General features: G+C 51.9%; 1 protein-coding gene across 3 annotated transcripts in view; it reads right to left on the bottom strand.

Annotated features, from left to right (window-relative positions):
* Window positions 1–19383, bottom strand: part of MVB12B (multivesicular body subunit 12B) — a 177444-nt gene that overhangs the window by 14910 nt on the left and 143151 nt on the right. For all 3 annotated transcript variants that reach the window (XM_004269214.4, XM_049710740.1, XM_033427191.2), the window contains 2 exons: window positions 11406–11461; window positions 8813–8872 (listed from right to left, as the gene is read on the bottom strand). In XM_004269214.4, the coding sequence (XP_004269262.2) occupies window positions 8813–8872; window positions 11406–11461 (116 nt within the window). The remainder of the gene's footprint in view (window positions 1–8812; window positions 8873–11405; window positions 11462–19383) is intronic.

The raw sequence follows: 19383 nt of genomic DNA, 5'->3' as shown, positions 1-19383 counted from the left end.
CAAACATGGCTCCGTCATTTATATGATGAACGCCCTGGGCCGCCGCAGGAAGCGACCTGGTGACCTGGGTGGCGGCTGCTGCTTGGTGACACCACTGCCGACAGAACCAAAGAGGGTGGGGGGGGGGAGGGGGAACGCAGACTCTCAGAATTAGGAACTCTATTAATATAATCTACCGTATTAACATTCCTACAGAGAAAAAATATGATCATCTCAATGGATGATTAGAAGACATTTATCAAAAGCCACCATCTAGGGCTTCCCTGGTGGTGCAGTGGTTGAGAATCTGCCTGCCAATGCAGGGGACACGGGTTCGAGCCCTGGTCTGGGAAGATCCCACATGCTGCGGAGCAACTAGGTCCATGAGCCACAACTACTGAGCCTGGGCGTCTGGAGCTTGTGCTCCGCAACAAGAGAGGCCATGACAGTGAGAGGCCCGCGCACCGCGATGAAGAGGGGCCCCCGCTCGCCGCAACTAGAGAAAGCCCTCACACAGAAACGAAGACCCAACACAGCCAAAAATAAATAAATAAAGAAAAGGTATTATGAAAATAATAATAAAAAAATGCTACCATCTAATCCTGATAAAAACATTTAGGAAAACAGAAATAGATGGCTAATTCTTTAACATCATAATAAAAAAAAAGATATGTCTATATGCAGCAAGCCAAAATGCAGCATTATGGGTTAGTATAGAACTAGAAACTTCCGTCCAGACAAGGCGGGCCAGTGACCTCACCGAGCTGGCCGCGGTGCCAGGTGAGGCACAGGAAGAGGGACAGGAGGAGGCAGTGTTGGTATTTGCGGAAGACATAAACTCCGGCCTGCGAAACTGAAGAAAAGCAACTGAAAAACTGTCAGAAACAATAGAAGTCAGTGGGAGAGCCAGCCCACAAAATGATGCAAAAGTCAACAGCTCTTTGATACATAAATGACAGAAAATATAATGGAAGAAAAGATCCTGTTCATGAGAGCCACGAAAACATCAAACACCTAGGAATAACCTACAAAGAAGGGTGCAGGCTCTCCACAAAGAACGCCCTTCCACTCTGCTGAGCGACAGAAACAAAGACCCGGGTGCAGGCTTTTCACCAGTCGTTCCTCTATTAATCTATATGCTCAGTGCAGTCACAATAAACATCTAGAATGGAGAGTTTCTCCCCCTGAAAAGATTCTCAAGTTCAGCTGGAAGAATAATCATGTGAATATAATTAGAAAAATTGAGGTGGGGCAGACAGGAGAACTAACCTTATATTAAAGTTGATTATAAAGCTATCAGATTCAAAGCAGTGTGGCAATCATAAAAAGAACAGAGATGAACAGAGTCAAGAAAAATGTCCATTGATCCACTTACAGATGGAACTGTCCGATAAGAGTAATACTGAAAACTCACTGAAGAAAGTAAACACTGTTGTGAAAACTGGCTGACACTTTAGGATAAAATAAAGCTGAATCTAGATCTTACCTTCTAATAAACTTCAGATGGATTCAGTAGTTGAAAAGTATTTAATATTTTACATATATTAAATACTTGTGTTTTATATATATTAAAACACAAAGGGTATGAAAAATATGGGCGAATATTTTTATAATCTTCTAAGTAGGACATGAAATCAAAAATAAAACCTTAAAACAAAGACAAAATTGCCCATGAAAAAATTAAAAACCATTGTATAGCAGAACACATCTTTAACAAGGTGAAAAGCCACTGGTTGAATGTGTGTGTGTGTTTGAACACAGGACAGAAAGGAGATTGTTGCAAAGAACATAAAGAACTCAAAAATGAACAAAAGAAGCTAAATAAGCCAATAGAAAAAACCGGGCAAAGGGCACAAACAGAAGAGATTCACAAAAGAAATACAAACGGCCAATAAACATATGAAAAGATGTTCACCTTTAAATACCAGTGATGCTTAGCTATAGTGAGGACGTGGGAAACAGGTACCCGCTCACACACCACAGGATGGGGGAGGGGAAGTTTAAATGGGCACACTCTTTTTGGAAGGCAAAATGGTAATACCATGCATTCTTCTAAGAAACACCCAGGGAGCAAAGACACACGTACAAGGAAATATATTGCACCGGTGTAATAGCAAATATTTGGAAACAACTCAAAAGTACATCAATAGCGAATTGCTTAAATAAATTATGACAGTCATAAAAGGGAACCATATGTAGTCATTAAAAAGAATGAGGTAGGTTTGTGTGAAATGACACGGAAGGTTGTGCAAGATACACCGGTCTGTGCGAAAGCAAGATACAGAATATTATGTCCAGTGTTGAACTCCTGTGATCTTTGTTTGACACGTGTGTGTGTATGTGTGTCTCTCCCAGGAGTGGACCACGGGGGACTCTCACCTTTGAAATGTTTCTGTAATGTGTGCATTTTAATAAACACGCACAACCTTTGCCCTCGGAAAGAAAACACTAAATATTAAAAAATCGATTCTGATCAGCAGGGTAGCTGCTTAAGATGACAAACTGCCCATGATGTCTGCCACAATTTATGGGGAGAGAACTGATCTCGTCTGTGGCATCAAACAGTCGTTCCCAAGCTGTGGTCAGACTCCTCAAGAGTCCAAGAGGTGGAGGTCCCCAGGCTACTTCCCACATTTCAAAAGAAGCCTAACACTTCTTTTATGCGTTTGGAATGGCTATCCATTAAACTAATTCATTAGGTGCCTTTGTTTTTGGCTGAAATTATCTCAACTCAGTGTGACAGCTCTGTAAAAATTTGGTGGCAGCTCTATGTCTTTGAACAATGTAAAAAAGGGGAGCGGAACAATATATAAGAAGGGTTAACTTCTATTTAATTAACTAACTTTTATTTAATAAATGAAGTAGGCAAATTTCTTTCCCAAAACATATCAGCTTCCTGACTGAAAAAGAAAGAAGAAAAGATTCTGGGTGTTGAAAAATACTAAGTCTCACAGATAGAAAACACCTTATTTCCTGTTGCAGTTTAAGACCTGACCACTAGATGGTGCAAAGAGATCACACATTTTGCAACATCTCCCTCTACAAAATTCTTAACATTAATAAGCACAATGAAAGCTTTCCAAAAGTAGAAAGAATGAACAATTGTGCTGGGATATGAACATTTTGCTTTTATAAAATTGGACTCTGCCATTTCATTACTGATACAAAAATCTTCTGCCTCACTTTCTTCCTGCATATGCAGATCCCAAATCCAGTCTAATCTCATATATTGCAAGGGCTTGCAGAAGTCCATGCAAAGTGGATGTACAGAAGTTGGATTCAAAAATTCTTTTTACCTCGCGATGCCAAATGTGTTTCCATTAATTTCAATGCCCTGACGTAAATGCTAGTGGAATCTGCCCCAAGCTAAATAAGCAATAAGCCCTATTTTTCAATACACAAACACATAAAGATGTCAGCTCAAACTGTTTACTAATTAACACTTAAAAAGACACAAATTAGATATGCGTGGCTAAGAGCAATTATAATCAAGACGAATTTCTCCAGTCATTTGGGAACTGAAAAAAATGCCTAATTGCTGGAACCAATGTTTTAAAAACTGAAATCACGCCAGTTAGCAAATATGTTCATTTAAAGAACATTCCACGTGACTACACTCTTGAGGATTGACTACAAACATAAGAACAAGGAAAATATTTAGGTATAAAATTAAAATTTTAAGCTCCTTTAGATTTATAATTTCTTCATTAAATATGTCTGCAAACAGCAGCCCATAAAAACCTGTAGCAATTAAGTGGTTAAATGAACTGCCTCCCTTGTCAGTTTTAAAGGAGTGATTAATATCAGATCCTCCCTTTACTAATTAGACTCTCCCTTGTCTTTCAGCCTTAAAGCCTAGTGAAAATGGAGGCTGTTTGCTCCACCAGGAAGTGTGGTGGGCTAATGGCGCTCCCTTGCCACGGTTTTGAGTGTGGTGCCCACCGAAGGGAGGGTGAGCACTGTGGTTTTCCATGGAGGGTCGGCAGCAGGTGGGGAAAGGGCTTTGTGTGCGGGTCTGGAAGGCACTCTGGATGCCGTTTCCATCACAGGAATTGCCGGCTCCTATTTTCAGAGGCTTGCAGTGTTATGCACAAGGCATGGAATCTACAGTCCAGGCCACCTCTCCTGGCCACCACTCGTGAGACAAGGGACAGGGCAGTCTGTGAGGGAGGCGAGGCTGGGGATGGACGGGCCACAGGGGATGGTGGGGTAGTGGGCGGGGAGGGAGGATAAACAGGCTGCAGGAAAGGTAACCGAGACACAGGAATTATTTTAGAAGCTGCTGCCCCAACTGAGGAGCTGGGGAGCTCTCACCGTGGCTGCGATGGGGCGTCCATCAGATGGAGAAATAGGACGACTGCTTACAAGGGAAATAAAGAGCGGCTGAGACAGAGAATATTTATATGCCCATCTTCTCACTCCCAGAGAAGATGCTTCATCACAGGGTCGGCTGCGAAATATTACACTTTTCCCGACTCTTGAACAGAGAGAACCTTTTGTTTGGGCAACAGGGAGGACAATAAGGGCTTCACTGGGACACAGCCCTCCGGGGTCACGGCCACCCTCCTGCAGAGCCAGACGGCTGCTCCCCGGGGCAAGGGGGCCAGGTCAGGGTCAGAAAGCACTCCCCCCCCACCGCCGCCTTTGCTGCCGACAGCTGCCACTGGCTGCTCCCTGGTCGCCTCCCAGGGCGGAGGGGAGGTAAGCAAACACACACTCTCCTGCCTCGGGGTAATGTACACGGCAAAGCCCCTACTCTGAGCCTCGGAAGGTCACAGACGGCAGGAGATGTGGCTGCTAGAGGGCGGGGTCGGGCCGCAAGGAGGCTGGGCTCAGCGCTGGGGACCAGGAGAGGGACAGCTTCACAGCGGGAATTGGTTTACAACCTTGGCTTTTCCGCTTCAACAGCCCATGCCACCTGAGCACGTCTGAAGAATTTTTTCCCCCATATCTGCCGGATGGCATGGGCACTGATTTTTATCATGACCTTCCTTGGGGGCCTTTCATGAAACGTAACCAGGTGCTGCGTACACCACGACTGCCGGGGCCTCCCGTCAGTGCCACAGCAGCAGCCTTGGGACCAGCACTCCGGCCAGGGTGGGCTCCCTGGGCCTGCACGCCAACCTGAGGAGGGGGAGGCCAGGGGACTTGCCCCAGGGTCCAGCCTAGGTGGCAGATTTGGCATGCTACCCTGGGGGGCTCGACTCGAAAACTGTGTCCCTCCACTATGCTGTGTTGCCTCCATTGTCTACACTGTCCACAAACGTCCCTGCAGACACCCGGTATCTACACACCCACGCGGCGGGCGGCTCCGGCCCACACGGCCAGCGAGCCTCGTCCCACCTTCCTGCTGGAGAGCCGAGTGGCACGCTCTTGCTTAAGCTCGTCAGATTCTCGTGTTGGCGGGCTGGAGGCGCACTGTCACCCACTGCGGGGAGGCGACACCTCATCTCTTTGCATCTGTTACTCAGTTCACGGCGGGTCCGCGCTGTGGTGATGAGGGCCGCTGGGGACAGCACTCCTGGGCTGGCTGTCGGTGATCCCTCGGGTCCCTAATCACCAAGCTCAAGGCTGATGGGGTGATGGGGCTTGTTCAGCGGGTGACCTGTCCCCGAGGCTAAATGGTGGTGACAGGGCGCACGCTGGCTAACATGCAGAAGCATCCCCCAGGCAGGGCAGGGCGAGTAACGTTCAAGTTGGCAGGAGAGCGGGCCCGCGCCAGTCCTGGACGGGAGGCAGCATGATGCCTTTGGGGCGAGCACTCCCACTTCCTTCATAGCTGCGGTCACCCAAGCCCAGGTTTCTGCTGTGAGCTGGGGTGACACCACGTCTCCCAGGGGGCATGGACGGATAAGGGAGGGGAGCACCTGCCCCAGACAAAGCAGCCCCCACTGATGCTGGGCTCTCCCCGCTGCTTGGGAATCCCAGGCGAGATCCAAGGGGGTGTTTGGGATAGGCAACGGGACAGCGCAGGTCACGGTCAGCCCTGAAGTCTCCCGCCTTCTTGGGGGAGGGCGCTTGGCTTGACAGTGTAAATGTGGGGAAAGCAAACCCCCAGTGGAGCACCCCTGCCCTAAGACCCCAATGGAGCACCCCTGCCCCAAGACCCCTCCCCAAGCACACCCCCCCGCCCCCACCAGGGCAGACAGACTGGGAATGGAAAGGGGCAAAATCATCCTGACTAGGGGGACCCCCAGCTACTCAGGGCCAACCCACAGAGCCCGAGTGTGAGGCCAGGGGGCTGTGGGCGAAGCTTCTCCTCGGCCTCCAACCCTCGGAGCTACGCTGAGTTCAGCGGCTAAAAGGGGAAAGTTCCAGTTTATTTACAGAGAAAATCCTCTGACCTTGTTGCAGGAGGAGGAGCCCGTTCACCAAAGTGTGTAGATCTCAATACACTAATCACCATTAAATGCACGTGCATGGCTGGTGGAAATAACTTTTAAATCCTCAGAGTAAATAAAAGTCTCCACGGCACCCTCGACTTCAGTGGTATCTGTAATGGTTTTATGCCTATTTAGTGTTTCTAACCTCTCCCCGTTTCCCTGTATTTTCTTTAACTCTAATTTCTTTCAACAGAGAACACAGACGTGTGTTTTTAACCCATCACTGAAAACAAGGAAGCAAGCCCAAGCTTGGTCAACGGGGCTGTCTCTCCTCCGCCACCAGCAAGAGGGCAGCTCGCCAGGCTGCAACAGGACAGACTTACACCGACTCTCCCCGCTTCCTGTGGACCAGGGGAACAGTAGTAACAATGACCATGACCATGACAGCAGCCGCTGATAACTAGCCGGGCAGTAGCCACAGCAGGTGCTGTTCTAAGCCACTTCTGTGACTGTCCTGGTCAAACCCATAAATGCTACAGGGCATTTCTATTACTATCCTGATCTTACAGAAAAGGAAACTGAGGCTCAGAAAGGTTAAGTGGAGGAACTGAGGATTCTGCCCCACCAGGCTCTGTTCAGAGCACCTGACATCAAGACGACGCGTTCAAACCAAACACATTTTTGGCCCTTTAGTGGGGAAGAGAATTAAGAGAACTTACGATGGTTTCCACCACATGTACTGGCTCTACACTGGGCTCTCTCCTATTTCACCCCGTCCTGGTAACCTGAAGGCCCGGCCGGGGTCAGAACCCAGGTCGACGGGCCTCCTAGGTACCACTGTCCCCATCAGCCCCAACAGTAGGACAGGGAGCAACAGACTTAACGTCATAATGGAGCAGATTTGGAGTATGACACGCTAGGTCTCAATGTTGTCTTGGGTATTATTATTATTTCACCTCTCAGTCTCAATTTCTGCCCCATGAAATGGGGAGGAACAATGCCACCTGGTCAACTTGGGGTGAGAATCGGTGATGACGGAGGTAAAGCCCAGGCCCAGAGCGGAGCATGTAGCAGGTGCTTCAGTGAACGGGGCTCTGGTTACAGCCCAGGAGGATGGGCGGGGAGAGAAGGGGCGACATTCACAGCTGCCCAGTCTCTGGCACTCACCACCTACCCCACCTACCCAGGGTGATGAGCAACTGCTGTCTGCAGTGCTTCACACATCTATCCATTTAGTGTTCGTGAGACAGGTTCTACTGTTATCCTCGCTTTAAGCAGAGAGGGGGCGTGACCACCCGACCCCCACGCGCGCCCCTTAAGGTCTGTGTGACCTTGTCTGTCCTGACAGGTCACAGGCCACGCATGGCCCTGCTTCACTGCCTGCAGCCAGAGCAGGTCCTGGCAAAGGCATTCCACATAGGCTCGCTGGTGCCACCCTGTGCGGGACGGGACCCCAAGCAAAGGCAGTCTGTAAGCGGACGGCCGCCTCAATTTTGAGCAAGGTTGACCTGGGGCTCCATGCACATGTATATATCTGGTGTGGTAGCCAGACATTCTTTTTCCTAAGTTTACCCCCACCCCCCAAAATCTATAGATGACAATCACGTTGGTTTTTATGATTTACTGAAAATCAAAGACAAAAGGGGACTTTTTTGTCTTGTTTTTGCTATGACAGCTTTAGAAATTTGTTGTACTACATTGATTCCATTTTCCTGGATTTCAGCCATCTTTCAATAATGCAACCTGCTTCTGCAAGCTGGGTACACAACAGAAAACCCAGAGGAACTGAGAATATTGAAATGGTTCTACCATTTCCATCTTTGAGACAAATGTGCCTCTCAGAGGAGAGCTGGCTGCAAGCATGTGACCGCTTAACAACCGTCTACATGTGAAAGACGACACGCACGCTAACGCTGTCTTATGGAAGTGGGGAGACCACCGGCAGATCTGACCTCTAGCTTGATTCCATTATCTCAACTCTCTTTCTTCGGAGTTGTCACATGTGCTCCAATCCTGGGTTTCTTTCTTTTTTATTAGGAAAACATCCAAACTCTTTCGAAACAGGCTGCCAAGTGGGGTCTGGCTATCAAGCACAACGGACTGTACCGTCATCCTTCCTCTAAATCACCAAGAGCCTCTGACATTTCCCCAAACTCCTACTGGTGGCAAATGATAAAACAGAAGGAGGAAAAGCCAACTCTCCACACACACCCCAACCTCTACCTTCGTTACGCCATGACATTCTAAAAAAAATGAAGCAGAACTGATTGTTCTGTGCATCATGTAAAACCTTCTGTCTTATTACTTTAAGTAATACACACATTAAAAGTGAGTTTCTTTTTCTCAGAAATAAACTTGAATGAAATGAAAGTATTTTTCTCAGAGGGTCACCCCACACCTAGGTCCCTCCTGTTTCTGGAACACAAACCCTAATGGGGATGGGAGACCCTGGGTCGAGTGAGTGATGACCCAGGCCCCCCCACCTGTCCCACTCTGGGAAGCTTGCTTACCTCTTTTTCAATTTCTGCCAGAGATTTGATGGTGATTCCCAAGAGATCAAAGGGCTGCATCTGAAAATACAGATCAAGTCATCCTTTTAAACGGCTGGAAAAATGCTTCTTCACATTTGCTCTTATTCACAATTGTGACACTTCAAACCCCCTTGTGATCTGGCGTTTTCTCCACTCCTTTTCCATGGAAACCATCAATGTGACTATAGTGACCAGTAGCAGGAGCAGACGCAGAAAACCTGGCCGTCACCGGGGTCCCTTCTGGTGGGGACCCCGGCCTAGGCACCTGTCTACAGCAGCCGGGGGGCGGGTCACGGCTCTCCTGAAAGACCATGACTGTCACCAATAATTTCTGCCTCTTGTGTCTCCCTGCCCACAGGAAAAGCCGGTGTGCTCTTTCTGCAGCTGCGGGGATGGAGGCGCCCACGGCTTCCCCACACTGCCCTGACATCCGTGTCTGTGTGCTGGAACGGGTCTAAGGAACTCCACGAGGCAGGCAGCCAATCTTCTGCCTGGGACTCCTTGGCATCAGAGAAGGAGCTGGAGGGAATTCCGGGTCTTTGAAAATGCAAGGTAAATGAAGTAGCTGCCCATCAACTGTCGTTTAAGAAGTCAGTGGTGGTGGAAGGTGGTAACGCTGCATTTTAATGGGTATCTCTGTAACTTCATAGAGATGGGGACCTTTCTTGAAAAACGCTGGCTTTTCCAGACAGCATGAAAAATCAAATGCACATGGCGACGAGAGTCAGCTGGGGGCCCAGAGAAGCCGGGGCGGAAATAACGCACGCTGAGGGGTGGAGGGAACCTGGTCTCTGAGGTCCCTGGTCCGAGTCCCCTCAGGGATCATCAGCGCTCTGTATTCCCGAGGGGTACCAGCCCAGCCTTCTGCAGCCCAGGCCAGCAGCTGGCAGCCGGGGATGAACAGGTGAAACCTGAGAATCTCTGACAAAACCCCGGGGCCTTCACAGTTCTGAACTGCAGCCCAGAGGCGGGGGATTTCCTGGGGGGGGTGGTAGAAAGAGGCCGGCTCTGAGCCCAAGGACCTGGATTCTAACTGGGCTCAGTGCCCCTTCGTGATGCAGCAGCGGCAGGTTAATCACTCGAGCATTTCCTCTCCGGTTACAAAGCATTGCGGGAGGCCCTGCCGGCTGGGCTGCTGAGATTAAACACAGAAGCGCAGGGAAGCGCTTGCACTGGGCTTGGCCCGAATCCGCCTGCCTGAGCACTTGCTGAGTCGGCAGAGCCCGATCTTGGGACAGGGCCACCGAATTAGGCGCTCAGCTCCTGAGGCTGCTCTGCCAGTAGCCACAAAACAGTTTGGCTTTCTCCTGCTGCCAGCCCGAGTGGTGCGAGAGCGGGGCTGCCTGCCTGAGCGGCCCGGGATCCAGCAGAGGTCCAGCTGTTGTATCATTAGGCTCTAACTGCCCCACTAAACTTTCCTGATTGGAGCCGGTGTGCAGGACAGAACAGCCTCTCCAAGGGAGTGGGCGGGAGAGGCGCCAGCGTCTCCATGGCAACGCGGCCAAGTGGAGTCAGCTGAAGTTACTCATGCTCCGTAGGTCAAGTCACGAGCGTTTTTCAAGATTAAGCTGCTTACCAGAAGGGTTCAGAGAAGGCCTATTATATTTCATGAAAATGGAAACTCCAGTGCAGGTCAAATCGCGAGCTGGGTGGTTTTAAGCTGGGTCCAAGAAAAACACTGAAGGATTCTTTAGCTGGTGCCCAAACTAGGGCCTTCATGTTTATCAGCTACTCAAAGCAAACTACTGCAGAAAGGATTTTAAAAAGCCCAGAAAGCAGTCTACTGAGCCAGCATGGACCAGGCCTGCACAGCTGAGGGAGGGCCACTGCCACACTGGGGGGAAGGCACCACCGGAGAGAGGGCACAGGGGTGCCAGGCGGGGCCCGCAAAGCTGTGCGTGCTGGGTGCCTCTCACGATCTGGGTTCTGGCCCTCAGACCCAGCTAGCTCACTCAATCCCTCTGTCACTAAAGATGGCTCAAGGGCCCAGCCTGGCCTCAGTTGCCTCAAGTGTATCATGGGGTCCGTGCTAGCCTGCAGTGGGCGGGAGACCCACAGCTGCAGGGCACCCTGCACTAGCAGGCCCAGCCCTGCCACTCCGATGCCTGCGTTTTAGAGCAGAGAACGTGGTCATCACGGAATGCGGCAATGACAATGGGGAAGTGAGGCAGCTTTCTTTCTGCTAGACATTGACTTTGTTAAATAAAAGATAACAGAAATTAGTAAGGTGAGCTTGGAAAGCAAGCACATTTACAGCCGGTGAAGTTCAGTACAATTTACCATCACATTTGAATCAAAAAGCCTTCGCTGCATCTGCGTCTGAGTGTGTCTGCTAGTCTGCCTCCCTCCCTCCCCACCCTCATCCCTTCTTTCACTTCTCAAGCACCCACTATAGGCAGCATTAGCTGAAGGGGCCCAGGGAGGAACACGACCCACTTCCAGCTCTCAGGCAGCCCTGCTGTAGGCTGCAGGGCTGAGCTTCCAGGGGCGGGGAGAACACGAGGACAGCAGTGATTCGGGCAGGGGAAGGGGAGTGGGGCAGAAGGGGAGGGCGATCGTGCTTAAAACTTACACTTTCTGGAACACAAGAAAACTTCTCTGAAATCATAAATGGCACACCATCCATTGCTGCAAAAGAAGAAAAAAGGAGAGGAAATGGCATTGCAGACACCACTAATGTTCAGCACCTTGAGATACTGACACAGACAGTACAGGCCGGTCAGGGCTGGAGCCGGCCGACACGTGCACAGGTGAGTGGGGCCAAGGGCAATGGGTGCCCAGGTACCATTCCTGCTCCTGGGAAGGACACACACCTGGTGAGCGAGGCAGACGCACCGCCGAAGTGCAGACGAGCTGTGAGAGCAGGGAAGGGTCCAGAGCCCACCCGGGGTCCAGCCTGTAAGCGGTGGGAGCCACCGAAGGGCTGGTGGCAGGACAGAGGCGCACGAGGGCTGAGGGGAGAAGGCCGGGCTGGGCGAGGAGGTGGGCAGTAAGCGTGCTCTTGAGATGTCCTTCCAGCTGAGCCTGATCACAGCCAGGCTGTCAGGCTCCCGGGAAAGGTCCAGGTTGGAGGAAGGAGTGGATCTGGAGTCAGACAGCTGGGTTTGGACCCTGGCCACGGCTTTGGGTGTTGGGGGTCCGCCTGCCGATGCAGGGGACGCGGGTTCGTGCCCCGGTCCGGGAAGATCGCACATGCCGCGGAGCGGCTGGGCCCGTGAGCCATGGCCGCTGAGCCTGCGCGTCCGGAGCCTGTGCTCCGCGACGGGAGGGGCCACAGCAGTGGGAGGCCCGCGTACCGCAAAAAAAACGGCGCAGCCTGCGGAGGAGTAGGTGTGAGCGGGCTGTGTGTGAGACTCCGCCCCCGGCGCCCAGGTGCTCGGCAGGCGGGGCTGCGCGGCCACCATCGCCGGCTCCTGGTCCGCTTTCCTGGGCTGAATCGCGGCTCCCCCGTCTCCTCAGTGTTAACAGGACACAGAAAGGGCGGGAATGGGTCCTCAGCAAAGGAAAACGGGGCGGGGGTGTGTGTTCAGCGGTTCCTTTCCCACAGCCCCGCGCCCACCCAGTCCCCAGGTCATCGCTGTCAAATCACGGCCGGGAGCTGCCTCCCCGAGCGCGCCCTCTCCCGGGAGGGGCGGAATAATGACGTCAGTGTGGAAACCTCGGCACATGGAGGAGCAGGTCGCACTGGACCGAGTGTGACACCGGTACCCCGCAGCGTGAAGTCCAGGCAGCCGCGGGCCGTGGGGCGGGCGGAGGCTTCTCCTGGGGCCCGGTTTCGCCCTCAGGTCTGAGCAGAGGCCAAACCCGGCCTCCCTGGTCCCAGCCACTGGCGTGGCGTGGAGCGTCACTCCAAGGGCAGTGGCTTTCTGGTAAATTGTGGTCACAGGAAGAAACGGAGTGATGAGTTCCCTGGGAGGCGATCATCTCTGCCTCCCCCGACATCTAAGATGGGGCCCTCTCTGGTACACAAGTGGTGGACAATTTTTTTTCAGTCCTAAGAAATAAGAGTCACAGAAGCAGAAAGAAGAAAAGGAAATAAGAGAAAGAAAAGAAATCTGGGACAAAGCCTCTCTGATCAGTAAGACAATCCACATGTCTCATTTTAAGCTACATTCACAATTTCTGGGAAGATAAACATGGAACCTTCTCTGGTAAGTTTGAGGAAAAGGCAATAGCACAGCTGGCCGCAGCTGCTGCACTGGAAACCTCCTCTTTTCCTGGGAAGCCTGCTTGGCCACGGGGCTCCGACAGAGACGTCTGTGGTCAGAGACCTTGCATCACGGAGGCCCTGCGACCTGCCCTCACTGCCTGGAAGAGGCCCAGCTAAGCACTGGGGACAGTGTGCCAGCTCCCCAGAAAGGCAGGGGAAAGCCCACAGTGACCTTAACACAGTACAGCACACACGCAAATACACTAATGAAATCTGAGCACCTTTGCTCACTTACAGCTGGGAAAACCCATCCCTGAACAGATGATCCCTGAAGGCCACGACGCCTTCTAGAAAGAACAGGACCAGGCCCACCCAGGACCCAAGGAGAGGCCAAGCTCCCTTCCCAGAAGTTGCCACCGTGCACTCAACGTGGCTGGGAGTCAAGGCTCACCCCATGCGGCACTCTGACCCCAGCCCCCTTTCAAAGGCCACAGAGGCAGGAGAGCACGCAGCACTGACAGCATTTCCGATCACTCACAGATTGGGGGTCAGAGCCCACACAGGTGCCAAGCGGTGACTCCAGTCTTTGGCCCTTCCATGAGGTATACATGAAATTTCTGAGAGCAAGCCTGCTTCTTCCACACCAGGGCCTTTCACGGTTTTGACAACATTACCAGTCCCTCCCCAAGTGTCTAGCTGGCCCTTCTACCAGCTCCTTCCCATCAGACTGACGGGCCAGGAGGTGGGCTTGTGTGCAAACAGCCCCATCAGACCCATCATGGTCTTTCCGAAGCCACTCTTTTCTTGGCCATCCCCCTCACCGTTAAGGCACCACCCCCATCCTGGCCACCCCAAGTCAGGCGCTAGAAGCCACAGCCTACTTTACCTCTTCTTCAGATTCTCAAAGCCCCCTGTTGTCACCTGCCCTGGCCCTGTCACTCTCTGCTCTCTGCACACGTGTCTGCACACACGCACCGCTTTCCCAGCTTCTCTCTGCCCAGGAGACAGACGGCAGGGCCCAGGGCAGAGCTCCCTCCCTGCGCTCGGGAAGCAGTCAGACCCAGCGCTGGAGAGCGGTTTCCAGCGAGCGCATCTTTGCCCACGTCGCTACGCGGAGAACCCCGCTCGTTCATTCACTAGGCTTTCTGCCTTTGGTGTTTAAAGACCTCCTTAGGGTCTGGGGGTTTCTGGTAAGATATGGTGAAGATCTCCGTTCTCCCTGCTGACAGCTGTTTCCATCCAAACGTCAACACATGTTCAGACAACTGGTGTTCTGACAAGGTGGGAAGTAAGTGACCTGCAAAGGCCCGACTACCCCGGGAAATGAGAGACCTGGGGAGCACTGGGCGAAACTGAGGAAGGCTAGTGACCCCTGCCCAGCATGAGGCTGGCAGTCAAGCCTGCATACAAAGGGAAGAGACAGGAGGATTTCCAAGGCAGGGTGCTTACGGCCCCTCCGCACAGGATGCCCCTCCCCTTCACCCTACGTCCACCCACCGCCATCCCTCTGGGATCCGCTCAGAGGGGCCCCCTGGGTGCCTAGCCAGGGCCGCATCTCCTGTCCCGGCTGAGGGTCCTGGCCATCCGCGTGTGAGTCACCTCTGCATTCCTGTCCCAGCACAGGGGGTTCCTGGGGTGCTCAGCGCCCCCCATAATGGGGCTCCAGCCTGGGGACATTTGGAGAGAACAAAGGGAAGACGCCTTCCCGAGACTGTCTGCGAAGCAAGAGGCAGCAGTGAGGGTGGCCCTCCGGACTGTGGGGCTGATGCCCTCCTGGCAGGGTTTAGCAGCAGAGGAGACGGTGTGGAGAGCCACTCGGACCTAATCCGACCTCAAGGGGAGCTGGGAAGGGAGAGAGATGTGAACTTGGGGATAAGTTACCACTTTATCTTAGAGCTCAGGACAGGAAGACGGGCACAGCCGGATGCTCCTTGTATTCTAGACAGCAGGCTTTAACACTCTTGGAAGAAAAGAGAGTCCATAGGCTCCCACGGGCTGAAGCTCCTGACTGGGAGCTGGCTCAAGAGGAACAGTCGCCATGGTGACACGCCCCGCGTCCCTGGGAAGGGGAGCCAGAGTCCCCAGGAGCCAATGAGAGTCTGCGAAACAGATGATATGCCAACCAAGTTCCACTTATTTAAAAAATCTAATATGGCCAAGATTATGGTAGGCTGAGAAGAACATGGATTTCAGCAAAGCACTTGACAAGTTGCCCATGTTACCCATATGGACAAGATGGATAAATACAGCTGGACAATGTTAAGGGCAGGAGAATCCATAACTGGCTGGACTAGACGTTCAAGAAGCTGATTAATAAATGGATGTTGACCTCAAGTGACCTCTCTGGAGGGTGCCCAGGGCACTATCAATTACTCTAATGAAGACACGCAGAGTGGGCTTATCCACTATGTGGCTGATGAGGACAGTCTACAAACTGGATAACAGAAGACCAATAAAGATCTCAAAAAGCTGGAGTCACGGGCTCAATTTAACAGATGGAATTTACTAAAGGTCAGTGCTAAGTCCTGTACTTTAAGTCCAAAACACCAACTGCGTTAGATGGAATGAAAGAGATGTTCATGCTGGAATAACAGCAGAAGACATGAAAAAAGACTGGTCTGTAGTTGAACAAGTCAACAGCGTGACTTGACTGTTTAGAAAGGGGGAGGGATGGCACTGTAAGGGACAGTGCAGCAGTCCTGGTGCCAGGCTGAGGGAGCTGCCACCTTGGTCTGCTCTGGGCTCAAGGGAGGGGTTCAGTGCTGGGATCGCACTCTCAGAGGGTCGTCCTGGGCAGCCTGCCAGATGGTGAGGGACCTGAAGCCAGCCCACAGGAGGGAAGGGGAGGAAGCCATCAGACCTGCTGCTCCAGGAAGGCCTGATCCCATCCACTTTTGTTCATCGTTGCACCCCACCTGGCACCCGAGAGCCCAGCGCCGTGCCCGGCACACGCGAAGTGCAGCAAGATGGGGTTTGGTCCAGATACGAGAGGCCTTGAAGGTGAATGTGGTCAAATGTCTGCACATGTTCTCAGAGCTGTCACAGGAAGAGGGGCTAGAGAGACGGGGCACGATTCAGAGGGGGGGGACCCTGCCCTCCTCGGGGAAAGGCAGAAGGCAGGACCAGCAGAACCGGCTGACAAAGGTCCAGGTGGCCGGCCGCTGGGAGGGATTTTCTGTGTTGGTAGAAAGCTGATCTGTGGGACTGCTAAATCCCCTTCTAATCCCACGACATCCATTTGTCTTCTCCTTATCTGGGCAGCCTTTCCATATCTTAAGGTATCTAGAGGTTTGCCAAACATAATTCTTAAAATCAATGGCACACATTTTTCATGCCTTCCAAAAGAAGTTCACAGATCGTCTCCATCCGGGCTCCTTGTGGGGAGTCACGTTTACTTCCTTCCTTCCTTGTTTCCCGAGCTGAGGCCAGCGTTTCGTCCTCACCGTGATCCTCCTTCTAGCCTTCAGCCTGCTGCAGAGTCCTACTCGGACTGACGTGCAGTGGAGGGGCTGGAGGGAGAGCCGTGACGAGGGGGCAGCTCTCATGGAGCCACTGCTCAGGGGGTACATGTGCGCCCCCCAACCGGCCCTCCCAGTCAGCCTGGGGTTCTACAGGGTTCTCACACGGACACGGCCTGACCGATCCACGGTCACAACCCAGAAGCAGGACACAGGAGTCTGTCCTTTCCTCACTGGCGCCAAAGGCGGCATTCCCGGGACCCAGAGCAGTCCGCTCTCCAGGCTCCTCGGCTCCCTTAAACCTTGGCTGGAACAGAACTTCTCCCCTAGCCCAGTTCTAGGCTAGAAAGAGAGAAAAGGAAAGGAAACCACATTTACTGACCACATACTAGAGAGCGAATGTGCATCAAATAACGTAACCCTCATAATGATCACGTGCAAGTTACATTTAAGGAAACTGAGGCTGCAGGAGTTAACGTAGCTTGGTGGGGCCAGGATTCAAGTCCAGAGCTGTGGGTGTGGCGCTGCCATGGGTGTGGCAGGGAGGAGGGGTCTGAACTCCAGGGGGCAGCACGTGTGGCGAGAGGCAGTCTCACCTCTCTGAGCCTTGGCCGCCCTGCCTGCAAAGCAGGGACAACACAGCCAGCTGTCCTAGGAGGTACTGTGAGGGCTGGAAGGGGCCCACAGCCAACGTGGGCTTCTGCTACAGTCCACAGCCCCGTGCCGGGCAGGCTCCCTTTCGGGACCAGGACGGTGCTTTCTTCACCGTCTTCCTTTCTCTTCCTTTTTCTATTTTATTTTTTGGTGGCAGTTTTAACAAAACGCTGATCCTCTGCACGGAGCGAGCGGCGCAGAGCAGATGAAAGCGAGGATGTGCCGTGGGCTCCGTGGCGCAATTAGCATTCTCCTAAACAAACGAGCTTCAGCAGAGCTGTAATTAAGCAGGCCTGTAATTAAGTATATGCCCTTTATCATAACGATCATGCTGGAAAATGGCATGATGTATGGAGCTCTGTTATTAATGCTGTAATCCCAAACCGAAGTGCGAGTACATAGAAATCAGCGTGTCAGGCCTGTCACCGGAGTGTTTGTAAAATACATTAAAGAGAAAAGCCGGGAAACAATGAGCTCATTCAACTGTTCTTTTCACAATCAGGCTCTACAAGTCAAGAGGATTGTGAATGCTTACAGAATCTGCAACGTTTCAACAAATAAAGCTCTAATCTGCTACTGTATTAATACCACCCCCTATTCTAAAGAAGGAAAGGAGGGGGGGGTGATTTTTTTTTTTTTTCCCCCCAACTGACCGGGATACCTGCCTTTGCTTTCCTAGGGGAAGAAGTCCAATTTGCGTGCCGTATCTGTTTGGACACAAAATTGGATTTCGGCTTTTGAACAGACGGCTCTGCCATGAATCTCTAGGAACTCTGCCTGGCAAGGGGACAGGGTCACAGCTCCTGCGTACGGGAGCTACTGTGTAACCGTACTTGCCGAGGCAATCCCTCAGAGCCCTCCCTTGATTCTCCCCTCCAAATGCACACCCGTGGACTTCTGAGGGCTCAGCACAAACCCCACCGCTGACCAGCTCCCAAAGGCACCGGGCCGGGAGCAGCCCATCACCTCGGTCAGGCCTGCCGATTCCTTCCTCAACGAGGAAATGCTCCGATCGACACATGCGTTAATTTCAACGCACTTGATAAAGAGATGCGTAAAGTCATGCGGTAAAAAAATGTAAACTTTTTAAAAAGACTCCATGACTAGCATCTCAATTGTTGTCTGCTTACAGTTGCCAAGTGGTGTTAAGTGAGCTTGGTCACGGTTCCTCAGAAGTTCTCGCAGAGATGAGGGGGAACAACGTGGCCTGCTGGCAGGCAGTCATTTTCAGAATAAAATTGAATGCAGTTGGAATGGTAGGAGACCTTTAATTCTGTGGGCCTGCTTGGGGCTCAGAGCTGTACATCATCAGTAACCTGGCCCTTGCTTCTCCCCTTTCCTGCGGCCTTTCAAAGGTTCTTTACAATTTGTGATGGGAAAAGTGCCAGCAACTCTAGATCTCAAGGCCATTTCTCAAAACTCATTTGTAAACCAAAAACACCAAGCCCGGTTCGGCTTTCCTGGTGATTTCACTTTGGGGATATTCCTTGGAAGACATCTGTAGACGCCCCAGAGCTGTCTGCTAGGTGACGTTCCAATTGAGTTGACACAAGGCCAACAACTTCCTTCTAGGTCCCCAAAGTGATTTGTTTGGCCACGTGATTCATAAGCCAAAAGGAGTGATTCATCAGCCACGGCGACAGCCTCCCGAGTCCCACGCGTGAGGTGGCTCCGAGGAAGGCAAGAGGGGCCTCACGGCGTGAGCACCCTGGGGCCTGGGCAAGTCACTCAGCCTCCGCGTCTGCCTGTCCTCGGTGAAGGCGGACAGCTGCTCCGCAGCATGGCCAACGGGAAGAAACCAGAAGGGGCCAGGGGCACACCAAGCAGCCCACTGCTTCTTCCGAGGAGCGAATTCAGGTCAGGCCCTCTGCCCCATCTCTGACTTAGGACAAGCGTTCAATCTCTCTGTGCCTGATTCTTTGACTGCAGAAGGAAGGAAATCATACCTGGGTTGCTGTGAAGTTTAAATGAGATAAAAGCGTAAGGCTCAGCAGGTCATGGAAGCAACCTAAATGCCCATCGACAGACGATTGGATAAAGAAGATGTGGTGCCCATATACAAAGGAATATTGCTCAGCCATAAAAAGGAACGAAACTGGGACATTGTTGAGACGTGGATGGACCTAGAGACTGTTATACAGAGTGAAGTAAGTCAGAAAGAGAAAAACAAATATCGTGTATTAATGCATATATGTGGAATCTAGAAAAATGGTACAGATGAACCGGTTTGCAAGGCAGAAATAGAGACACAGATGTAGAGAACAAACGCATGGACACCAAGGGGGGAA

Source organism: Orcinus orca, chromosome 6 (assembly GCF_937001465.1).
Source record: "Orcinus orca chromosome 6, mOrcOrc1.1, whole genome shotgun sequence".
NCBI classification, from domain to species: Eukaryota; Metazoa; Chordata; class Mammalia; order Artiodactyla; family Delphinidae; genus Orcinus; species Orcinus orca.
The sequence above is the reverse complement of the archived record's forward strand: the minus strand, read 5'-3'. Positions and strand labels throughout refer to the sequence as shown.